We start from the raw sequence: 23,987 nt of genomic DNA, 5'->3' as shown, positions 1-23,987 counted from the left end.
GGCGATCCCAGAAATCTGTGCGTAAACAATAGGCAACTCATTCATTGTTCATTCTTATCCAGGCATGTAACGCAACTTGGCTCTGGTACTATTTTGCGAACTCTCCATCTCTAATCCACGCTACCCAGTAATCAGGTTTGTAGCTCGGCCTAAGGTTAATTAATGTCCGTACATAAGTGCCTGATATACATCGAGATTGTAATGGTACCGTTGACATGCAATCTACTGCAGTTGAACGAAAGATTGATAATGTCTCCTGTAATATTATTTGTCTACCAGCGGACTCGTCTTCTTTTTTTCAGTGTCCAAAGGTGACCCGAGGAGATGTAAAAAGCATGTTTTTCTTTTAAATATTCGCTAAGAATCGATCTTAATGTGTGACAAATATCAGTAGAAGCCTTGCACAAAATTCATGACAACTGTCTGTTTGAGTCGTTTGTAAAACCTAGCTGGCTAACACCGGACGGTTCTAAGGCCGTTTCTATTTTTGTTATTACCCAATTCCCCGATGTTTTTTGCTGGCGAAGTGACTGAAAACTAAGCCCCACTTGGGATTCGTTATAAAGGTAAGGATTTCTCAAAAATACACAGCCGACACTTTTTATTCAAACCTTTGCTGAATTAGCATTTTGCGTAGCGAAACCAAGAGATTTCTATGTCACGCTATGACTTGCTGATGAATAGTGGCATACACAGTATAAACCAGTGACATATTTCGGACCGAAAACTTTGAACATGAAATGTAGACTACGATTTTTCCAACTTTTCAGCCTGAACACTGTGAAGATGGCTTGCTAGCGAGCTTTCGTCATTTTCGAGTGCTGAACGAGGCACGAAAGAGAAGACGGAAGGAGAACGAGCCGCGAGGGATTGGGGCAGCGATGCTAACTGTTGTTTTAAAGGACGGATTGCCTACAGGGTAGTCTGGGTCAGCTGATTAGCGTTACTCAGGATTAAGATAAAAGTTAAATTTTGTCTTTGATTTACGGTTTGTGGGGTTTCATCTGTTAGTTTTCAGTCGAAAGGAAAGAGGAGAAAAACCTTTCCCAGTGATATAACTGAAACCCATTCAAAATTTACTCTAACCCCGTGTGAGTTAATGGACTTCAAATTAAGTCTACTTATTTTAATCTAAACATAATTTTGTTGCGATTAAAGCCATCGTGTGGTTGCTTTACAGATTCGTAAGCTAGGATGAAAACACTGCGCAAACTCAAGAACCTATTAACACCAGTTTTATTTCGCGGGAAACACGATTACTTCCCGAGAACCCTCGAGCTTCACAATGGCGGAAAGGTTAGCTAAATTATCAATTAAGAGCGGCCGGTCACCCCTCCAAAAGCTCTCTGTATTTTAAAAAGGCACAGGTCTGAGAATGAAGCCCTAACCTCAGAATAATACACACTAATAACCTGATAACGGGAGGACTATCCCGAGGTGAAGGGTGCGTGGATCCCTCAAACTTAATCTGAGTGGAAGAAGATTGCAGGATGCGAAGAAAACGTATTGTGCTCGGGTACCACAATTGCGACGAATAAGGCTCCGTAATATTCTCGTGATCTTCTATAGTCTCCTTTTTATACTCTGTTGTTTCCCCCCTGAAATCTATGTGATTCCCCCCAAAGTCCTCATCCCCCCCTCCCCCCTCCGCGATGATTAATTACTGCGTGGTTTGTGACGCTAAAAGAAGGAATTTCCGACGATTGACACGAAAGGTACAAAAAAACGACCCTAGAAAACGCCGTTGACTAATAAAATTGACCTTGAAACTGTGGACTACTTTTACGTAGTATTTAATCTATTTTATAGCGCAAAAGTGTTTTTTTCTATTCGTAACGGTAATTCTGAAAACTCTCTTTCCTTCCTTCGTCTTTCTATCTTACTTTCTCGGTTTATTTCTCAATGAGTCGATCGCCATTAAAAAATCTTACATTCCTCCATTCATTTATTTCTACATGATTCACGTTCTTTTATGTGTATGTAAAATCTATTTTCAGACCCAACCACTATTTTCTTCTGAAGAAATGAACCGGCGTCTGAACAGTATCCGTTCTTACATGGAGAAAAATGGCCTTGACGCATGCGTGTTCACTTCTTACTACAACATTTATTACTTCAGCGAGTTTCTATACTGTTCCATGGGACGGCAATACGCCTTGGTCATTACTGACGAAAAAGCATTGACAATTACGCCATGTAAGAACCCGTCAAATGTCTTTGTTCAATTAACAACTTTACTATTAAAGTAAAGAGTTTTTTTTTCAAGTAGAATTTTTTTGTTGAGACTGATGGGTCTTGTCTGTTTACAGCTGTAGATTATGGGTTTCCATGGAGACGAGGAACTTGCAATAACATTAGCTACACCAACTGGCAAAAGGAAAATTTTTACTACGCCATGCAACAACAGGTATCGAAAAGAAGATAAAATTCGTTTAATAACACGAATAATCAGATGTTTGATTGAGAAAGAAAAGCACTTGATAAATAGCTGTGATTGTTAACATTATAAGCAGCACCATATTAAGCAGTTGGTTGTCACAAATATTTTCACCTCTATTAAGTGGTCGTGGTCGCCCTTGACAACGTCCTGACGGCCACTTTGTGTTGTCTTCCACCTGTATTACAGCGAAACCACTCATATAAAACTAGGAATAATCTCTCTCTAATTAATTCCATTTCATCTCCCGAAATCAATGGTTGCACTTTGATTTCAAATGTCCTCCACGCATTGCAGATTATCTTTCCTCTTAGGACTGTTTGGAAAAATAGCTTTTTTTATCTCGTTTGACCCCTCTACTTGGGAATCTGCAGCTTTAAAGCGAAAATTTGCGAGTTGCCTTTCCAAGATCATTAGTTAGACTACTTCTTGATTTTAGATGCCTGCATAGGAGTATGTATATATTTTCTTATTTATCGCCTCTTTGTAAAACTATCAGTTACAGTCTGCAAAGACGGTGGGTGTAGAGTTTCCAGATATGGGAGCCTCGCTGCAAAGTTTCTCAGAGGCCTTACCGCATGCCAAATTTGTCGACGTAGCAGATGCAGCCATGGAAATTCGACGAGTGAAGTCTCCAGAGGAGGTCGAAATAGTCCGTCAAGGCTCTCGAATAGCAGAGATTGGGGCGTATGCAGGAATCAAGACCTTACACGAGGGTGTCCCAGAGTATGAAGTGGTGATCGCTTCAAATAGTGCGATGATGCGGGAGGTCGCTGTAACATTTCCACAAATCGATATCCGAGATAGTAAGTTATCGGAATTCTGGTTTGATCTTTAACAGAACATTTTTAATTACGCTTTTTTTGAACTTTATTGATGGGCCCTTCCCAAAAAATCTAACTTAACTCCCAAAAAATAACCCCAACACTCAAGGATGTTACTGGGGTGCATACCAAAGTTCTTTTACTCAAGTGAGAGATATCTTCGTGAAATTTTTACTCCTGTTTTTACTTCTGAGATAAGTACCCCTCACTTGAGGAGTTCCCTGTATAACCCATCATGGAGTTATCTACTCCCCTTTCATTACACTTTACTCATTGTGCGTACATTCTTTTCTATCTAGCGTGGTCTTGGCTGCAGTCAGGAATAAACACAGACGGTGCACACAACTTTCCTACAAGTCGACGAGTTCAAAAAGGCGATATCCTGAGTTTGAACTGCTTTCCAATGATAGCAGGGTAAGTCTATCTATTCAGAAAGTAGATGTCTTCTCTTACATTCATAAAGGTTCTTATACAAATGATGACTAAATCGGATCGGCGGGAGGCTCCGCTTTGATACGCAAAACATTCAGCCAGGTCGAACGTAGTATGCTAGTAATATCTCGTCAGAGCCTGCGATCCTTGGTACATAACGCTGTCCAAAAGCATTGCGATCTCCCAGAACGTGAATATGATAAGTATGCAGGATGTTTGTCACATGGATCGAGTCAATACGTAAGCTAGCAAGAGCCTCGAGTGCGCTCGAGTGTTCTTTTTTCCGAGTGTTCTTTTTTGCCTGATTTTCTAACGTTATTTATTTTGCTGGTATTTTTGTTTTGTAATAGAAACTATGCTGCTCTAGAGCGGACGTTATTCTTTGATCACGTGCCATCAGATCGACATATGGAACTCTGGGAGATCAATAACAAGGTTCACCGTAGAGGCCTGGAACTAGTCAAACCAGGCATGCGCTGCGGTGACGTTGCACGGGAACTGAATGAAATTTATATGGAACACGACATTCTGCAATACCGAGTCATTGGCTACGGACACTCCACGGGAGTTCTTTCTCACTACTATGGAAGAGACTGGGGCTTAGAGTTCCTCGAGCACGTGGACACAGTTCTGGAGCCTGGGATGATCATTACCATGGAGCCAATGATTGTAGTTCCCGAAGGAAAACCTGGTGCTGGCGGGTACAGAGAGCACGATACTTTGATTATTACGGAGACTGGGACCGAGAACACAACAGCATCGTTTCCTATTGGTCCTGAACAAATGATTGTCAAAAACTAAGCATCCTATCCCCAAAGACAGAGTTTATAACTTTCTGTAAGTCTCCTCTATGACTGATCCAAGAATTTTGACGGGAAAAGCTATTTTTGTAGGAATAGCTGATAAGGTCCTAAGGTTACAGAAAAACTGAGAAAAAAAAGATGATTTATTGCTGAATAATCAATCTTCCTGTCAATAAATTTCCGACGAAGAAGCCCCTTCAAGAAAATCCTTTCGACGCCCATCCAGAGGCGGTGCACATTTGCCATAATAAGCTTAATTGACTGATTGATCAAAATGCCGTTGCTCTTTGTATGAAAAAGCATCCACATTCAGCCGTTTTTAATGTTAGTTAAGGGGATGTGCATGTCTGTTCCACAAGTTAGTTTATTTCACCATGGTATTCAAATGCCTACATGGGTTAGCTCCGGACTATTCAACTTCGAAATTCTCTTAACGCAATAAAGTTACAACCTAAGGGACTCCGAGAAAAAACTTACGTTCTATTACCAAGCACAAAGTATTTAAAAAATAGTTTTCGTTACAGAGGTGCCACATTGCGGAAGTTAAGCCATACCAGTGGGGTTATGACAAAGAATTTCAACATTAGGCTTCAGAACGTTTTATTCCCATTTTTAACAAACGTTGAATCAATTTGTGTTATTGGTGAGCGAGAGATTGAAGTTTACAATGTCTTGTCGTAAGACATCTCCATTCCATGAGCCACATGAGTCGTATTTATTTTACATCTCAGCCATCAAATCTTCTGCATCAGGAGGTAATGTGTCTGATGATCGCTGACGAAGGCGAGATCGACTTGAAGTCAAACTGCAAGATAAAAAGATGTAACTACTACGTGCGCGTCTGAAGCTATTTGTGTTGTCAAAACAGTAAGAAGTGTGGGTGAAAGGAAGAGCGACACCAGTGAAAGCTTTGCGCTTCATAAACCGCGTGGACTAGGAGTAGTCCGTCTCTTTCCTTAACGCGAGTCTAAAAAAAAACCAGCGACAAAAGTTGATGTTAGTGCGCCGCGTAGAACTCTGGGAGTGAGGCTCACGGGAAGTTGGGACTACTTTTCATGCGCATGACTCCAAGAGTTCCGCGCGGCGCGCTAACATCAATCTTTCTACAATTATTAATTGTTTTACTGTTATTATTATTATTATTTTTTTGACTCGTACGACAGATTTAAGCCGAAAAGGAGGGGCGGCTTGTGGTTTACAAACTGCGACAGAATTAGCTGAAATTTAGCAGACATTTAACATTTACGTATCCAGTTTGGTGGAAATTTAAAATAACGAAATTCAAAACGTATGCCTCTTGTTTCCCATCGTCCTTCAAGGACTAACATCTCAACTTGTCTTAATGTTAATCACCCCCACCTCTCCCCGGAGGAACTGCTAGGCGTCTTCCTGACGGAGGGTACCTTGGGAAGTATTAGCTTTACTGCAGGGGATTCTGTAGGTTTCCTTTTACGGCGCCTGAAAAAAACAAACAAACAAACAAAAGAAAACAGAATTTAGATTAACCCAAGAGTGCTTCCCAATTGAGTGTCCTCAAACCATAACCATAGTAATCATAACTTCCAATAAGAACCAGGAGAAAAATCACAAAAGAAGGACACTTAAATTGCCTGAAACGTGAGAGAACGCCAGCAAAAAATCCGTAGGTTATTTTTGGTACGAAGAACGACTTTCAGCCCTTTACACCCTAACAACAATATGAATTTCCTCCATACTGTTCTCTATACATTTCCTATAGTGCTGACGAGGAGAAATTGTCAAAAAAATAGGTTCTTCAATTGGTGATCATTTCCTTTATACTCGTAAACTTAATGTTTGATTCAGGGATGAGATTTTAAGGAGAAATTAGACGCTTTTAACTCTACGAAGGCAAATGGTTAAACAAAACCAATAGAAAGACATCTTGAATTCCTTTCGACACTCAATATAACCTCCCTATATTACCAATACTTGTCACCAGTCTTTTCAGTATTTCTTTCTCCATCCTTTAGCTTCCAATAACAATATACCTACTTTTTGTTTTTCTTTTCCAAATATTACCTCTTCACAGTTGGTACAATTCCTTCATCTTCATCGTCTGGTAACAAAGCTTGACTTAATGGTGTAGACAAAGACATTGGTTTCTTTTTCCTTCCTCTCACAGGTTCAGAGATAGGTGACTACAGGGAAAAAAAATTCACATCCAATGTGCCACTTAACCCTTTAACTCCCATGAGTGACCAAGACAGAATTTCTCCTTACAATATCAATACAATATCAACCAGATAAGTGTTGAGAATAATGAAAATCTCAATTTGGGGATGATTAGTTGATCTAATACTAAATTCTCTGAACTAACATTATAAGAACTGTAGGGTTGACAGTAAGGAGAATTGCAAATTTGATCCAGGAGTTAAAGGGTTAAGCAACCTTGTACCCAAATTGTAATTTCTGTTTATGGTGATGAATGTCAAACAATAATAAAAAGTGAAGTGTAAACTAGAGTAAGTAACAAGAACTGTAAAACCTGCAGTCAAGTGTTAACCATTTAACTCCCAGATGTTATGAACACGAAACTTCTCCCTATAACACCCATACATTATTCAGCAAAAAGGTAATGAGAATATTCGAGCTTATCAGGTAGAAGCGGCTATCTTGATCTAGCACCACCTTCTTGTAACTAATTTACAAGGATATGTGTAGCAGCTAGAGGGGAGAATTAACAATCAGATTGTGGAAGTTAAAGGGTTAAAGACAAAATAAAATGATCATAAGATGCTTTCAGAGGCTGTTTTTGCAAGAAAAGCTGCTAAAGACTGCCACTAACTCAAGTGACTGACCATCATATTATAACTATATCATTATGTATTTATTAATATATTGTTTTAATTACAGATGGCATGATTACTGGAGCAAGTCTTTCCCATCAACATCCTTTGCTATGGGAAGAACCAACTCAAATCAAGATTTAAGATTTAGAGTCAATTTGTACTTAATTTAAAATGAAAATAGAACAAAAAAGTAACCCTTCATGTAAAATCTTTAGCTTACATCCTCTGTATCTGTTTTTTCAATGTCTGTGTCATCACCAGTATCCTCTTGCCTTTGAAAATAACACATGAAAAGAGAGCCTCTTTTTTAATTAAATTATCTTAAGTGACAAATATCATCTCATTTCTTTCATTAAAAATTAAGCCATCATTATTGATTAAAAGCAATTTTCATCCGAGTGCCCAAAGTAATATAGGATTGCTTGGGCTTTGCTTTATTTCACAACATGATCTGTGCAGAAAACTCAATAGACATGCCACTTTCTCAACCAATCAGATGCAAAACTAAAAACCATTTTTGACTAGTTCACTGGCATTTTCCAGGACATTAGGCATTTGGCTTGTTTTGTTTTTTTGGATCACCTTCTTGTGATACTTCTTTCCAATTGACCATTGGTATTACTTTGGATTTGGTTTTATGAAGCAAAATCAAAATGCATTCTCACAGTCAGTCTATTACTAAAGTAACTGCTTTATACCTGATGGCTGTACCTTTAGATTTTCCTTTATTTCTGTTGGCTAAGTCTAGTGTTTCATTATTACCTGGGAAAAGTATAATAATTATATTATGAGAAAAACTGCGACATATCTTGAAAATTTGAAGGTTAATATAATTAAAAACAGAGAAATTAGAGGCAAATCTAATTTGCAATGAAATTGAGTACCAGTATTTCTGTTAACAGTGAAAAACTGAAGGTTCAACTTTGGATGTCTACTAAAGATTTCTGGTGTGCTGGTCAGCTTTCCAAACCTATATGCCTGTAAGGCAAAGCTTAGATTTGTCTTGTGAGAGAAATTTGCTGGTAGGCTAAGCTGGTGTGACACTTTGGAAACTCATTACGATTTATGTTATCAACTCAGTTCCTTTAGAAAATTACCCCTAATAAGCTAGTGTGAAGTTGACATTTAAGAACTGCAGGCAAGAGAGCTGACCAAGCATAAATTATTCAATGTCACATTTTTTTCGGAAAAGTTCATTTTCCAATCAAGGAAAGTCATGTAATAGATTTATAAGAAATAACTATCATAAATTATTATTTATTTCATTATGTACACTTTACCTTGTACTGGCTGTGAAGAAGCCTCTTTTACTGCAGTATTTGCATGAATATAAACAAATAAAGAATTAGAAGATCCTCACAGCTAAGAACACTACTGAAACTAGTAGTTGTAAGTAGGACCTGAAAAAAAAATTTCAGGCCCGTACGGGATTTGAACCCATGACCTCTGCGATACCGGTGCAGCACTCTACCAATTGAGCTAACAAGCCAACTGGGAGCTGGTCAATGAATTGGGTACAAATAAACATCCGAGTGAATGAAGATTTTAGATATATGAAAAATTCACATATTTGCACTGCGGTGGAAAGATGAAATTAGAAGATCCTCGCAGCTAAGAACACTACTGAAACTAGTAGTTGTAAGTAGGACCTGAAAAAAAAATTTCAGGCCCGTACGGGATTTGAACCCATGACCTCTGCGATACCGGTGCAGCGCTCTACCAATTGAGCTAACAAGCCAACTGGGAGCTGGTCAATGAATTGGGTACAAATAAACATCCGAGTGAATGAAGATTTTAGATATATGAAAAATTCACATATTTGCACTGCGGTGGAAAGATGAAATTAGAAGATCCTCGCAGCTAAGAACACTACTGAAACTAGTAGTTGTAAGTAGTAGTAGTAGTTTTCAGGTCCTACTTACAACTACTAGTTTCAGTAGTGTTCTTAGCTGCGAGGATCTTCTAATTTCATCTTTCCACCGCAGTGCAAATATGTGAATTTTTCATATATCTAAAATCTTCATTCACTCGGATGTTTATTTGTACCCAATTCATTGACCAGCTCCCAGTTGGCTTGTTAGCTCAATTGGTAGAGCGCTGCACCGGTATCGCAGAGGTCATGGGTTCAAATCCCGTACGGGCCTGAAATTTTTTTCAGGTCCTACTTACAACTACTAGTTTCAGTAGTGTTCTTAGCTGCGAGGATCTTCTAATTTCATCTTTCCACCGCAGTGCAAATATGTGAATTTTTCATATATCTAAAATCTTTAAATAAAGAATTGTTATCATTTTACAAAATCAGAATTCCATCTACAGTTAATACAAGGTTAACAAACCTTGCTCCTTCAAATGCCTTATCTTGCTCTTCTTGTCATTTAGCACTGCTGCAAACTGCAATTACAATAAGTAATAATAATAATAAATAAAAAATGATTTACAATAACAAATCTTAACTTTCAAATGGCCAAATACCAGTAAATATCAAAGCAACCCTTTTAAGTCTAGAAGTGCCTAAAAATGATTATTCTATTAATATGAATACCTTTTCAAACACTTGCTAAAATCATCACAAAAAATTCATGATAGACAGAGACTCTGAGATCTTTGGAGTGGAAGAGCTAAAAACATGCTCAAGAACTGGAACGAATCTCCTGATTACTGATAATAAATTAAAGTAAGTCACAGCTTTAATAACCTTTTCAAATAAATCTTTCTCCATTTCTTCTTTGGCAGTGACACATTTCTCAAGAAGCTGAAAAAATATAATGTTAAGTTAATCAAAGTGAATAAATTAATATTAAATAATTATACAGTTATTGCATAGAAGTAGAGGCTCAATCAATCATTAAAAAAAACTATCCAGTCAGTCAATCAATCAGTCAATCTCTTTAGATTTAACCCTGTATATCCTAAGATTAGAATTCATGTTCTCTACACTGTTCCCTCTCTACATTTCTTATGGTACCAACAAGGAAAATCAAAAGCTGCTTAAATAAATGATTATTTGCTTTGTTCTTATGACCTTTACATTTGATTCAAGAGTGATACTCTTGAATGCCAGTAGAAATTAGAAGTCAGTCACTCTTAAGGGTTAAAGTGTTAAATAAGACTGCTAACCTTCAGGGTATCTTTTCTCTCTGAAGATAATCTGGTATTGTCAGATCTCAAAGATGACATTTCTTGCTAAAAGATAATAAACATACATGTATGAACACATGAACAAGTTTTCAAGAAAATCTATTAGAAAAAATAGCTATCAATCTGCTATTTTTTATCTTTCATTTTCACAAGTACAATCATTATTGCAATGGGGATTACATTAATTAGAGTTCTTGAAAAAGAGACTTAAATTATGAAGGTTTATGCCATAGCTTAGCAGTTGGTAAGCTGGCATTTCAATGGCTTGCATAAGTCCGTATTCATTAGCCCTGGCTTGATCTTTATGTTGTGATCTTGCACAACACACTTTAGTCAGAGAGCGTCTCCACACCCAGGTGTATAATGGGCAGTCTGCAACTTATCAGTATACAGTTAGACAAATTACAGTGACAGGGGGGGAGAGGGGGTGGCTCTACTTTGTAACTTAAATGTGCTAGTGAAACTTAACCCTTTAACTCCCATAAGTAACCAAGACAGAATTTCTCCTTACAGCATTAATACAATATCAACCAGATAAGTGATGAGAACAAAGAAAAATATCAATTTGGAAATAATAAGTTGATTCAATACTAAATTCTCTGAACTAACATAATAATTGTATGATTGACAGTAAGGAGAATTACAAATTTGATCTGAGAGTTAAAGGGTTAATGGACTCTAGAGGATGAAGTATCATGCAGTCCAGGTCTATGAAAACAATTGCCATCTAGTGCCATTCTATATCTATTCATTTTATACTCAGGTAACAAAGAGAGCATTAGTCATTCATTTCAGTTTCATTTAAAAGTAAATTACACATCAGTTACAATTACCTTTAACTGTGTCATCTGGTTTACAGCTAGATCAAACATGTTCTTGATTACTTGAACACTGTCACTAACTTTTGGCAAAGTCAGAGAACCCAGTTGAAACTGAAATGAGACAGAATAATGTATAACTGTATATTAATTTCAAAAAATACATATCTTAAGTCAACAATAAAGTGTCATATACATGTATGTGTTAATAAAATTCAATCTTATTTATGCAGTTATTAAATAATTATATCTTTAGTTTATCTAGGCCTTAATATATCCCCTGTGAACACCTTGAATATACATTAATCACTACTGTTTAAGAACAATACTAAGTCTGTAGGACTTTTGAACTTTTCACTACCTTAACACCATCACCAATATGCATCTTCCAAGAGAACTAAAAAACAAAAAAAATAATTAGAGGATATCTCATTATTTGTAGTTTCCCTCAAGTCAAGTTGCTGACAATCCTGATAAACCATAACTGGTTCTGTTTTCCCTAGCATTGCATTCATACCCAGCATACTTTTCCCTATCCTTCTTTGTGTTATTTGAATGGAAAGCTAAAATTTTCTTAACTGGATAAAAGACCCTTTAAGGTAAAGTATTTGGACTTGAGTATTGAGAAATTAGAATCTATAGTAGGTTGTATATAACATCTAAATTTACTGCTTCTCCTTCTGGCACACATATCAATAATATATTTTGAAGATCTTACATGCTTATTTTGTAAATCACATCATGCTGTTTTAGAACCTCCATTATCTTTTTCCAGTGAGAGTTTCAAGCCATCTTGAACTTTTAAAAAAGCTGGGCTTACAAAAATTAAATATATATTAACTTATGTTGCTGTTTCTCTTCTAAAATAAAACAAAAATCTGGCTTGTGGGAACAAAGCTTTTTTCAGCATCTCACCACATCAAGTCTGTATCAATCACTTACCATTTCTATTCTTATCGAAATTCAGGAAATGGAAATAGCTTAATCATAACTACTCAGTTTTATTCCATCTTAGTCATTTGTAACAGATATCTAAAGATACCCAAATGTAATTAATCAAAAATGCCTCAAAAGGTTTTATCCAACCTGTAACTTTGTCTCTTTAGGCTTGGCTTGAAAGACAAAATTATCCTGACTTGTTGTCTGGCCTGTCAGTGCTCTGCTTGTTTGATCAGCAAATTCAGTAACACTCATATCAGCAGTCTTTGCCATAGATTCAACAGTCAATGAATCAACTTGAAAAAATAAACAACATAAGTAAATCCTTAAAAGTGACTAGCATCTACTTTCTCCTCACAGCATCTCCCCTGAATTGCACATTAAGTTCATGATAACAACAGAAATAATCACCAACTAAAGATGCTGTTGATGTTAAAAATGATCTCAGTCATCACCTGAGGTTCAGAGTCATATTTTCAATTTTATCTAAAGCTGCCATCAGTCACTGTCACAGTGAATATCTCAAAGCAGAAAAAAACAAAAGCACAACAACCAAAAAAAAGGAATTGAAATCATATTGTGATAAATGAGGAAAAGAGCACTGGAACCTTCTGTAATATAGCATATGTTTCCAAAGGGGTTTTCAGCATGGTTTATGGCAGAAAAACTTCACTTCCTAGACTTTTAACTGAATACAATTAACAGCAGCCAACATGATTGGCTGTGAAGGCAAAGTGGATACTACAACTGTCACAAAGACAGACAGGGGGTATCATGGTCCATGGGGTGGGTTTTTTTTTTAAGACCTTGTTTTCAACTACTAGTTCAGTAGTGTTCATAGCTGCAAGGATCGCTTCTATATTCGTTTCTTCAACCGCAGTGGACATATATGATTTTCATATATTTACAGCCATTATTCAGTTAAACTTGTTGTCATTTTCCTAATTAGACCTTACCTGAATCAGGTTGTCTGAACTAATTACAAAAGGAACCAGTAAATTGACCACCAAAAATGCAAGCGTATTGCCAATATTTCCAGATTCTAAACAAGATACATGGCTGAATAAAGAGGAATCCTTCATGAGGATGATAATTGTTCCATATTTTCAGACTATTTACCTGTTTCGCGCCAAACGTGATCGCCATTGCAAACGGTGAGGTCGAATCCATCTTTGCCTTGGTCAAATAATTCTACAAGAAGATAATATTTAACATCTTCAGCTGTGATTCTGGTAAAATTCTGCGGCATCTCTGAGATCCTCACAAATCCAAATTGTGAAGATCACCCAGGAAAACTACTATATCTTTGATGGGAATAGCAAACGCGCATAGACCAGGGGAGGACTGGAGAACAGTCAACAAATCATCACATTTGACAGGTTTGACATTTGTCAATCAACAATGATTCGATTGGTTCAAAAATGTCACGGAAGGAGCATTCAATATGATTTTGTAAAACATATTTTTTAAATAAATATTTTCCCACAGCTGTTTTGAATTTAAATTGGTCGAAAACTTGAAGATGATAAGTATTAAATATAAGGTTTACTTTAAAACTCTCAAATCTTTGACGCATGATTACCCAAATTATAAGTTTCGAAAGGTCACGCAATGATAACCTTTCCCCTGTCCTATGTGGCAGCCATTGTTTTGCTTTGATAAAGCGAGGAAGCGTTCTTTCGCTGTCTCGATAACGTGTCAACAAGCTGCTCGCATAAACTTCTTCAAAGGAAGTGATGAATGATGGCGAATCTTTTTGCAATCGCTCTTACCGGAGACAAACGAGTATTTCAGCCCGGCGATACAATTTCTGGCGTGTTGCTTCTGAATACAAACAAAGAAATTAATCTGAGAGGTGTTCGTGTTGAGCTGCATGGTGTAGGGCATGTGCGTATTCGTTCAGGTAAAGTCACCTATGCCAGAAGAGAAAACTATCTGAGCTTTCAGTCAATTCTTCTAGGAAGAGGTAAGATTTTCTCCGTGTTATGAGGGACTACTTTCAAAATTTAACATTTTAAATTAGCAACATACTAGTTAGACTTACGACGAACACAAATCAGTCACTCGTCTTTCAAAATATTCATTGTTGTAACACTACCCTGAGATCTGAATATCTTTTTTTTAACAACTTTTTGCCGGTAAGTATGAATGTAGCCCTCAGTGTGAAAGGGGTTTCGAACAGTGAAAGAAAACCCAGCCTTTGCAAGCTTTCTCGCTCGAGCCTAATTTCATTTTCGTATCATTAAGTAGCTGCTAATTTGAATTCAGATGGGAAAATGCGGGAGTAGTCCAAGTTCTGTTGTTTGTTTAATATTTTTTTTCCATCAACTAAACGGTTTCCTTCCCCACAAACGATCCTCCTGAAGTAGTGAAAAGGGATTTTCGTCTCAAGAAACACGAAACAAGACAAGCATTTTTTCGTTCCAAAGTCCAATTAATTGAGTCATTTTCAGCGTTACAGAAAATTTTAATTTAAATTAAAGAAAATGAAAAACTGTTTGATAATGTAGATGCGTTACCCCACAAATTGATGTTTCGACCGCGATAGTGTGCCAACTAGATTGTTTATGTCAGCTTTCCCTGTTTGATCAGTATGAGGCTTAGTGCCAGACCCCTCACAGACCCCTCGGCGGCCTCGCACTTTCTCGCGTGCTCTGGACAAAAGCGCTCTTACTCGGTTTTTCGGACGCTTCTCAATAAACACCTTTGTGAGAGAAAACTGATTAAATTTTCTCGTTTGAAGATGCAAAACGAAGATTATTTTTTCTTTGAAGCACTAGAATCCCAAATTCAAATATGAAAACAACAGATGCGTTTTCTTCTAAAAAAATTACTGTCTCATTAAAGGCCCATTTTCAAGCAGCCATAACAGTAAATCAAAGAGATAAGTAGCAGGTAGATCAAGACTCCGAAAATTCTCAATTTGATTTTTCATGAGAATGGCAATAGTGACACACTAAACATTCAAAATAGATTTCAGTGTCTCCATTCCCTTTTTCACCATTGGACATAACTAAAAAAGTGGAAAGAGGTAGAATCACGATTAGCTCAGTTTTCTCACCCTTTTGATAAGGTTGTAGCTATTCGATAACTTTGCTTGCTTGGAAGGTCGTTGTTCAAGAGCTAGATGAAATTAAATTATCTTTCTGGACCCATCGGCGCCTGGTCGATCGAACCTCGAGAGAAAAAGGAAGAAAACCCCGACAGTTCATACTGGCGAATTGGCGATCAATCAAACCAATAAAAGCGCGTTACACTTTCTTACATCAACTCCTCGGCAGCGTTTAACATATTCTGAAAATATCTGTATTTATTAATTTGACCTTAATCTTATTCATTTCGATCCAAACTAACGTTTAATTTATTTTCTTTAAAGCACCTTTCCAAAACGGAAGTGACGTAAAGCTTCAACCCGGAAACTACAATTTCCCTTTTCAATTCCCACTTCCTGTGTCCGCATTACCAACATCATTTGAAGGTACCTACGGTAGTGTACGATATTGGTTAGACGCTGTGGTGGAGCGACCGTGGAGAATTGACCTCAATACCCGCACACCGCTAGTTATTGTCGAGCGCGTGCAGACTAGGAATCCAGAATTCCTGGTAAGTACTGGCTCGAAATGTATTCCAGGCCCAAGAGGGAACTCATCTAGATGTGGTTCGAGGGGGGAGCCACCACAACTTATCTTTGCGCATCGAAAACAAACCCAAATTAGAATCCCTTACATTTTCGTGTCCCTTAGTGCATGAGGCATTGTATAACGGACTGTCTTTAGTCCTAAACTTGATGTATGATCACATTGCTGATTCTTTCTTTGCCCTATGAGTCTTTGGTTCTATTGAATAACGGCATATGCTGCACGTTTTCCTAAGAAGAAATGTTTGATTTTATAATTGATTTCACGAAGGAAGAAAGAAATCAAAATTGAAAGTCCTAGAGTAATCATGTCGGCGATCGCTCACCACGTTTTGGATACTCTCTGATCATTTGTTGTCGACAGGAACCAAGAGTGAAACAAGAAGATCGTATGTTGGGATGGCCATGTTGCCCTTCAGGTCAGCTGCACACCAAAGCCCGCATAGAACGTCTTGCTTATTGCCCTGGTCAGGAGGTCAAGATATCTGGGCATGTTCATAATGAAAGCAGCAAAACAGTTATCGGTTTTGAAGCGCAACTTGTACAGACAGTGCTATACAAGGCACCGGAAGGTAAGGATTAACTTTTACACCAATAGAAGCGACAAGCATCTAATTTCTCCTCACACTGTCGCCTCTAAGTCAAAGTGACATTAAGCTCATGAAAAAGAAGCAAATGATCGCCACGAAAGGAGCTCTCGATTTTGCAACCAATTCTCTTTTGAGTACCAAGGGAAATGAATAGGGAGGAGTATGGAAAATTGCTTACTGATCTTAGGATGTTAGGGGTTAAGGAATGAAACATTGCTTGAAAAATTTGAAGGAGGGATGAAAGGGCAGGGAAGTTTCTACTCCCTATCTATGGGCCTATCTGACCTCACCAGTTATGTGCCGTGTTTTGTTCTACGTTCTTAAAAAATATTTTTACAATTCTTTTAACTCCCAATGTCTTTTTGCTGATTCTCCACACTGTCAACCATTCATCCCTAAGCCCTCGTAGAAATTAAGTTCATTTATCGGAAAAAATGATGATGATGCTCGGATATTTGTGTGGTGGCTTCATTTTTGAAGGGACCTTGATTAAGTTTTGTCTGTCTGCCTTTTTGCCTAGCTACAACACGTAAAGTAACAGAGAAGCTTTACATCCTAAAGAAAGAACAAGAACTAGCACCTGGAGATCAAACCAATGTCGAGTTTGATTCTCTCGTCATTCCATCTGTACAACCAACGACAAAAGGATTCGGATGCATTGACATTTCGTACGCAATCAGGGTAGGTGTTTGTCTCACAGGGTATAGTTGAAGGGGTATAGCTCATGGCCAGACTTTTACAGATATTGTTCCTTTGCGTTTTAAGGCTTCTCCTTGAAATTTTTTTCCCGATGAGTCGGTATCGCCACCAGTAACCTTTGCCGTTGACAGCATTGTGGGTAATTTAAAACTTTGAGCGGCACAGTCGTGAAAACGCGAGGTGAAGCCGTGGAAGCTAGGGACATGAAATAATTTCTCCCTCCCCCCCCCCCCCGTTTTCCGTCCCAAGCGTCTCTTACTAATCTTCTAGCTCTATCGCTCATTACTAAGGCATTTAAAGTAAACCCAAGACCGCCAGCTACCTAGGAAAATTAGTAAGGCAGCATTGGCGCTTTTCAGCTCGAGTAAATACGATGTAAGTCAGCTGAGCACTAATGCGTGCAACTTCCAGCCCCTTTTTCGACCTCTTTGATTCAGTTGACGTAAAACTGCCCCGGGAAGAAAAACTCATATTCCATGCTGCTTTTCTGTTTGCTTCTCACTTTAATTGTTCTCCTTCCTTTTATGAAGGTAAACTATCCGACACGGTTACACCTGATAAATGGTTCTCTCCAATGTCAATTCAACACTTTTTGATTGTTAATTCTATGTAGTTTAAAGTACGCGTGAAGAAGGCCTTCAACACCGAAATAATCTTCCCAATTGTGATAACTACAGTACCTCCTAGCGCCGAGCCCTCTGTTGATCCAGTCTTGAGAGAGCACATCTACATAGCCCTTGCTAATTACCTTGCGTCACGTGCTGCTGCAGAACTAGACAATGATGCACAAGAAGCGACTGAGGGAGAAAGGAACACTGTTTGGGATGGATCACCTGCTCCACAGGCCAATCGTAAGTAAATACAGTGGGAGTTTTCGTTTTATTTGAAACTGTTGATTCAAGAAGTAGAATCCATATTTCGCATTGCCTTGTTGTAGATCGCAGAACACGTCAAAATGGTAAGGAAATATGAGTGATGACGTCCTTATGATATTTTGACGGCTACGGCGCTGTAAACTTGACAAACACGCAGTTGAATTGTTTATTTTTTGTACAGACGCGGTTAAAACATCGATTACTATTATTACGACTGTAAGATTATTCTTGTAATAGTTATAATCAATTGTTTTCACTTTTGTCATTTTCATCATTTTTATTATTATTTTTATTATTGTTATCAATATTATGTGATGGGTACTTATCACTCTTTGTGTAATATATAGATTTAGCCAAGCCTAAAAGCGGAGCTCGCATTTTTTTTCCCCGCACGTCTCAAAGGCACAACGCCTTGCCCCGGCCAGGACTAGAACCCGGGTCGTCCGACTCGGAGCCCAGTGCACTGACCACTGGACTACTGGACAAAGCCGTGGCGTTTGCGTGCCCGCGGTACAGTTGACCACGCATGTTAAAAGTAGCACCTTGTACGGTCGTACGATCGTACATCCAAATGTTTTCGGCTTGATGGGTTACTACTATTTTGTATAACTATGGGGTTACGCTCTGCGAGCTCCGCTAATATCCAGCTTAGTTGTTGGATAAACTCAAACAAAACGTAGTTCAAACACGGCTTTAATAGGAGCAGGAATGCGCAGGTCTTGCAAGTAGGATTGTTTCGTACACAAAGTTCCCATAGCGGGTTTTATTTTGTCACATATTATCATCTCGAACTCTGCCTGTTGTTTTTAGGTCCGCCTGACGTCAGAAGCAGCGAGAGACGTGGGTCTGACACTGGCCAGCCATATCAATATACCAGAATATAATGGCGTAAAACACCATCAAAAACAACAACAACAACAACAAAAATTAGTAGACGAAAGGGGATATAATCCATGTATATTTTGCAGCTTTTTGGTGTGAATTTTTTTTTAATTGAATTAAGACCTTCAAGAGGAAGTGATGCGAAAAAGTTGTGTAAAGAGGATTTTATTAGTGTTTGTACCATTGTGAGCCACTATGCCGCCTTAAGTTTTAGGCATTGTTGACGTCTTTTCCATGATCAGTAAGAGCATGCACGCTAGAAAATTGAGGTTCATTTGCTAAAGTTATTTTTAAATCTTTTCACAGAAGACAAGTGAATGCCCTACACATAAGTTTCATTTTCATTTATATGTATTAGAAAGTAATATATATACATATATATATTTATATATAAGTGAAAGAATCAAAGAGGACGCATCGATTCTCAGTTACTCTGAGTTTCGCGCCTTAGGCGCCAAACTCAGAGTAACAGAGAATCGATGCGTCCTCTTTGATTCTTTCACTTTCAGCTCTGCTACCACAGCATTGAGCACTTTATGCCAAGGTAGACACAACCCCCATAGTTACGTATATATATATATATATATATATATATATATATATATATTGACTATATGACCTCACTGATGAGGTCTTAATGGCTTAGTGGTACTTCATCGCTCTGATTAAGGCTTTTAAGACTCGCATCCTTGTGGGACGAGGGAAGTGGAAGGGGGGGGGGGCGGGGCTGGGTTTTCCCCCGTGTCCCCCTTTCGAAACAAAAGGCAGTTTCCAAACATCTTCACTTACCTTTAATTTAGGGCTCCAATCTCAATGATTGTGGCGAGCCAATTTAATAAACAAGGATACGTGATTATGCTAAGGCCTTTGCCAAATCGTGTGACCTAGGAAATGTGAATTTCCTAAAAATTGTAGATTAAACAAGACACTAAAAAAAAGCGTGATCTGTTAACAAGCACGTTCTGCTCAAATAATTTATGTAATTATTATCTGGAAAACATGATTGAAAAAACGTGGGAAAAAACGATGGACGTTTTCAAATTAACCGTAATAGGACAGACTAAGAGTGAATAAAGCCCTAGGTTATTACTCGAACTGCCAAGTATTCGATCTTCATCGATCTCAATGTCTTCCTCCTTTTGATATAATAGATGGAATAGTGTTCCAAGTTCATGCAAAGAAGAACGTAAAGGCTATACCTTCAAATGGCAGTGCATCCTATACAACACAATTTACGGAGGGCGGGAGGGTTATTGCACCGCCCTTTTCCTTCAGAGTAACCACTATTGTAAAGCAATATTTCCTTGAACATGTTTAAGTTCTGAAGCGATAATTGACAAGAATTATGAAAAGTATCAACTAGAGAACACCAATCGATCAAAGACAAAATTCTTGGTAGTTACATCGTAAGAAATGAATGACAATGACAGAGACGAAATCATAAATTGTCAGTAAAAAATGAAAATGGGTCGGGTATGTGTACATAAAATAAGACAATTTCTCTGCGTAAGGAACACTAATTTGACCAAGTTATCCAACTTTCCAGTTTCTCTTACAGATAACTGCTGCGAGCGAGCAGCAACACTAACGGGCTTTCTGTGGCGCGTAGGTCCTGGCAAGAGTTTACAGCCAGTTCTGATTTCGATTTCTGGTCGGGCCGCAGAAATATGTTTGTTCCTGTGAACACTTCTACAGTACATTGGTCAGCGGTAGCGAATCAATCATGCGTAGCATTGACAGAATGGACTGCATGCTTTGTAGTGTGCTGAAGTGGGAATTGCCTTTTGTAATGGTGAATTTTATCTGGTTTTGCGGCGAAAGTACCTTGAATTAACCTCACAGCACTTCGCTTTCTATTAGAAACTGCTAGTTTTTGTGTGGCTTACACAACGTGTGTAGCCACACTATGACACGATCGGATTTATTTATTTATCTGAACACGAGAGTCGAGCGCCTGTCACGTGGTCTAGTATCGTGGTATTGTACGGCGCATCTGAGTCAGCCATCTTGATTGTAAGCGTGGTCTCGAGTAAGTTTTTTCAGGTGATCGTATCACGAGTTAGTTCCCCTCACACAAGCCAACACACACAGACCCGGCTTGTGTTATAAGTGCAGCTTGTGCAAGAGCTTCTACGTTCTTAAAAGACAACATTTAACTGCTTGAATCTTCTGTACGGGTTGTACCACACTGAAAGGAGTTACTGCACTCTCACAAGCCAACAACTATCGGCTTGATCTATCGGTGCGGGTTGCACCACTGAGTGTCTGAAAGTGTTTTAAAGTGTCTGAAGCCACCTGAAAGTGCCAGAAAGTGAAATAGGTTGTATTGCAGTTGCTTTCTCCTTGCACTGCTGAGAATTCACGGAGGCATATCTCAAAACTAAACTTCAGAATACCCCGCAACTGAAATGAACTTTCAAATCCTGCTACCGCAGTCCCGCAGTCGACATAATTTACATACTATCGATATATAAACCTCACGAAATATACCGCTTTTTGCTTTGTTCACCTCGTTGGTCCGTGCTACCGCAGTCCCGTAGTCAACATAATTTACATACCAAAGCAAATGAAATGAACGCTAATGAACGCAACGCAAAGCGTGCTACACATGAATATTCCTCGTTCTTTTATCCATAATAACGAAGCTCATCGAGGCACGATTAACGCTTCAAAACTTTGTCGAAAATTGTCTATTACGCTTTAAGGAGATAATGTTCTACACTTTTTCGAATATTGTCTAATACACTTAAAAGAATTAATGTTCTCTTGTATTGATGGCATACACTTTCTTTACATCGTTCAAAAAAATGGACCAGTTTGTCGCGGAGGTAAACGAAGCCATAAGAGAGGGCAAAGTGCCGCCTAAATCGAAGACTCCGGAACTCATTCCCAGAGTAGCCTGCGCCCTGCACGTGTTTAACCACGCCATGACAGAGCTGTTGGCCGGTGTTCCAGCGACGTAACCAGACCCTACCATCACGAAAGCAACCCTGGAGAACGCTGCACCCTACGTAACTCACCTAGAGACGCAGAAGGAAATACTATGTCAGGTACGCATTCGTAAAAAACAACAAACTTCCTTTCTGGATTAATTACCTTTATTACGCATACATAACAATTATGTTCTAATTATTAGCACCAGATACTTGCCGTGTTCTAATCGCTGATAGAAATTGCGCGCGCAAAGACCAACAATCTATTTAGTCATAACTTAGACAACTTTGAAAGTGAAATGTGATCATCGCAGTAAATTTTCCAATTTAAGCAATTGGAAAGAAGAAGCCTGAAAAAAAAAAAAAAAAAAAAAAAATCAGGGCTTCAACGGGATCCCGTTGAAGCCCTGATTTTTTTTTTTTTTTTTTTTTTTTCAGGCTTCTTCTTTCCAATTGCTTGTCACAAAAATGAGTACATTATACAAGAATGCTTGTCAAGCCTGCTCTTTACAACAAAACCCTATAAAACTATATATATTTGGGAAGTGCATTAAAAATTTACTTTTACTAAACTCAATATCTACTCTGCGTCCAATTTCTCTAGACCAATCTTCCTCATCCAATTCCACTTCGTTGTCAGTGTGATCTTCCTCTTCCAACTCTTCGCTAGAATCGTCAGAGCTTGATTCCGATGCACCAGAGTAAAATTCCTCATCAGAGGCTCGATGCTCGATGAAATTCGCTAAAGGCAAGTCTTCTTCGTCGATAAATTGAATTTCAACATTGTTTTGATCGTCGAAATGTAGTTCAGCATCACCTTCAAGAGCCGCCATTTTTAAATCTCCCCGTTCAAAACGTCCAAATCACAAAAAGCCTCAAAATTCGCCCAAAAACAAGCTCGATGGAAGAAATCCTCGAAAAAACTAATTAACGACTTTATGTAATTTACATTGAAATGTAGTATTAGTTTCCAGCCCCTCAAAGTGCTCTTTTCAGGCCGCCCGAATGGGGTCTGTATTTAAGTGGCCATATATGGCCACTTGGTACGCAAAGGGTTAAATTGGAAAATTTACTGCGATGATCACATTTCACTTTCATCTACAACTGCAGTACAAAAATATGAATTATTTCATATAAACTTCACATTAGACAACTTTACACATTTCGGTCTGCTTTGAGTTTTGAGTTGTATTTATTTCCTCTAAGCGAATGCTTTTAAGCGCTGGAGCCAAAGCGCGTTCCATTTTTATTTTAGTGCAAAACAAAACCAAAAGGAATCAGAAATCGCTGGCCAATTTTTCACATGCAAAGTTTCTTTCTTTTTTTTTTCAGTTTCTTAAAGAGGTCACCAACTCAGCATGTGACAAAACCATCGAACAACCCACTACACAAATGGTCCGTGACAACGTTTTAATCTCCCAAGGTCCAGTGGTGTCATATCGCTCCTTTAAACATGGAAAAAGATCAGCCCGAGAAATTGCCGAAGATGAATTCAATGCCGCCACGGAGTCTTTGATGCAGGATGGTTTTGGAAGAATTGTTGAGTTCCGCGTTCCGCGCGCAAGAAGCACCTGCAAGGTATTTATAAAGAGCAAGCCAAATCCTTGGCCGAACAGTACCAATGTCAATTCAACCGAATTCGACACGGCATTTGCAAAGCCATTGCATAATGACATTACGGCACCAATGAGAGATTATCTGCAAACGAACAATTACATAACAAATTAACTGTAGCAGTAACAACTCCGTTTCATTACGAAAACGAACATGGACATATAACTTTCATTCATTTTCTTTACATTGTTCATCAATTAATTCCGGTAGAACACCATTAGTATTATAAGGAAACGTTGTAACATTTTAACTCATAGTAAAGAAACTATAGTTTTACAAATAGCTTGTACTAAATGAGCGATGAATCACAATTCCACAAACATGTTATGTCAATCTTTTTTGTACTATTAAAACAAGTTTATTGCATTAAATATCGCTTTTGTTTTGTTCACTTAAATTATACACTTACCCCGTAACTTATTCATCCACTACGGGACTGCGGACCGCGGTAGCACTTAAATTATACACTTACCCCATAACTTATTCATCCACTACGGGACTGCGGACCGCGGTAGCACTTTAGTAGAACACTGCGGACCACGGTAGCACTTAGTTT

The 23,987-nt window shown here is 38.3% G+C and overlaps 4 protein-coding genes and 1 pseudogene across 6 annotated transcripts in view; 4 read left to right on the top strand and 1 right to left on the bottom strand.

Moving 5' to 3' along the window:
* LOC113680733 (EGF and laminin G domain-containing protein) overlaps positions 1-23,987 on the top strand; it is a 438,917-nt gene that overhangs the window by 101,967 nt on the left and 312,963 nt on the right. The window lies entirely within an intron of this gene.
* LOC113665092 (uncharacterized) lies at positions 28-5,195 on the top strand. Of its 3 annotated transcripts, none has more exons than XM_089202195.1 (8): positions 40-135; positions 771-919; positions 1,181-1,296; positions 1,998-2,196; positions 2,310-2,407; positions 2,937-3,243; positions 3,561-3,675; positions 4,044-5,195. In XM_089202195.1, exons 3-8 carry the CDS (start codon positions 1,195-1,197, stop codon positions 4,492-4,494), a joined length of 1,272 nt encoding a protein of 423 aa, XP_089058321.1. In that variant the 5' UTR covers positions 40-135; positions 771-919; positions 1,181-1,194; the 3' UTR covers positions 4,495-5,195. The 3 variants fall into 3 exon arrangements, with proteins under 3 accessions (XP_027036549.2, XP_089058321.1, XP_089058319.1); XM_089202193.1 differs by having other exon boundaries at positions 771-964; XM_027180748.2 differs by lacking the exon at positions 771-919 and having other exon boundaries at positions 28-135.
* LOC113665093 (DNA repair protein XRCC4) lies at positions 5,080-13,547 on the bottom strand. Its single transcript, XM_027180749.2, has 13 exons — positions 13,321-13,547; positions 12,349-12,497; positions 11,624-11,659; positions 11,278-11,376; positions 10,424-10,489; positions 10,002-10,058; positions 9,643-9,697; positions 8,587-8,616; positions 8,005-8,068; positions 7,527-7,578; positions 6,537-6,655; positions 5,856-5,954; positions 5,080-5,301 (listed from the first exon to the last, which is right to left on the bottom strand). The coding sequence occupies exons 1-13, from the start codon at positions 13,448-13,450 to the stop codon at positions 5,217-5,219; spliced, it is 1,041 nt and encodes a 346-aa protein (XP_027036550.2). The 5' UTR covers positions 13,451-13,547; the 3' UTR covers positions 5,080-5,216.
* LOC113665095 (arrestin domain-containing protein 3) lies at positions 13,804-19,216 on the top strand. The gene is made up of 6 exons (XM_089202285.1): positions 13,804-14,167; positions 15,578-15,804; positions 16,203-16,410; positions 16,949-17,109; positions 17,741-17,978; positions 18,813-19,216. Exons 1-6 carry the CDS (start codon positions 13,942-13,944, stop codon positions 18,884-18,886), a joined length of 1,134 nt encoding a protein of 377 aa, XP_089058411.1. The 5' UTR covers positions 13,804-13,941; the 3' UTR covers positions 18,887-19,216.
* On the top strand, positions 21,659-23,545 carry LOC149049342 (uncharacterized; annotated as a pseudogene).

This window comes from Pocillopora damicornis, chromosome 3 (assembly GCF_964200805.1).
Source record: "Pocillopora damicornis chromosome 3, jaPocDami1.2, whole genome shotgun sequence".
NCBI classification, from domain to species: Eukaryota; Metazoa; Cnidaria; class Anthozoa; order Scleractinia; family Pocilloporidae; genus Pocillopora; species Pocillopora damicornis.
This window is presented reverse-complemented; position numbering and strand designations above follow the sequence as displayed.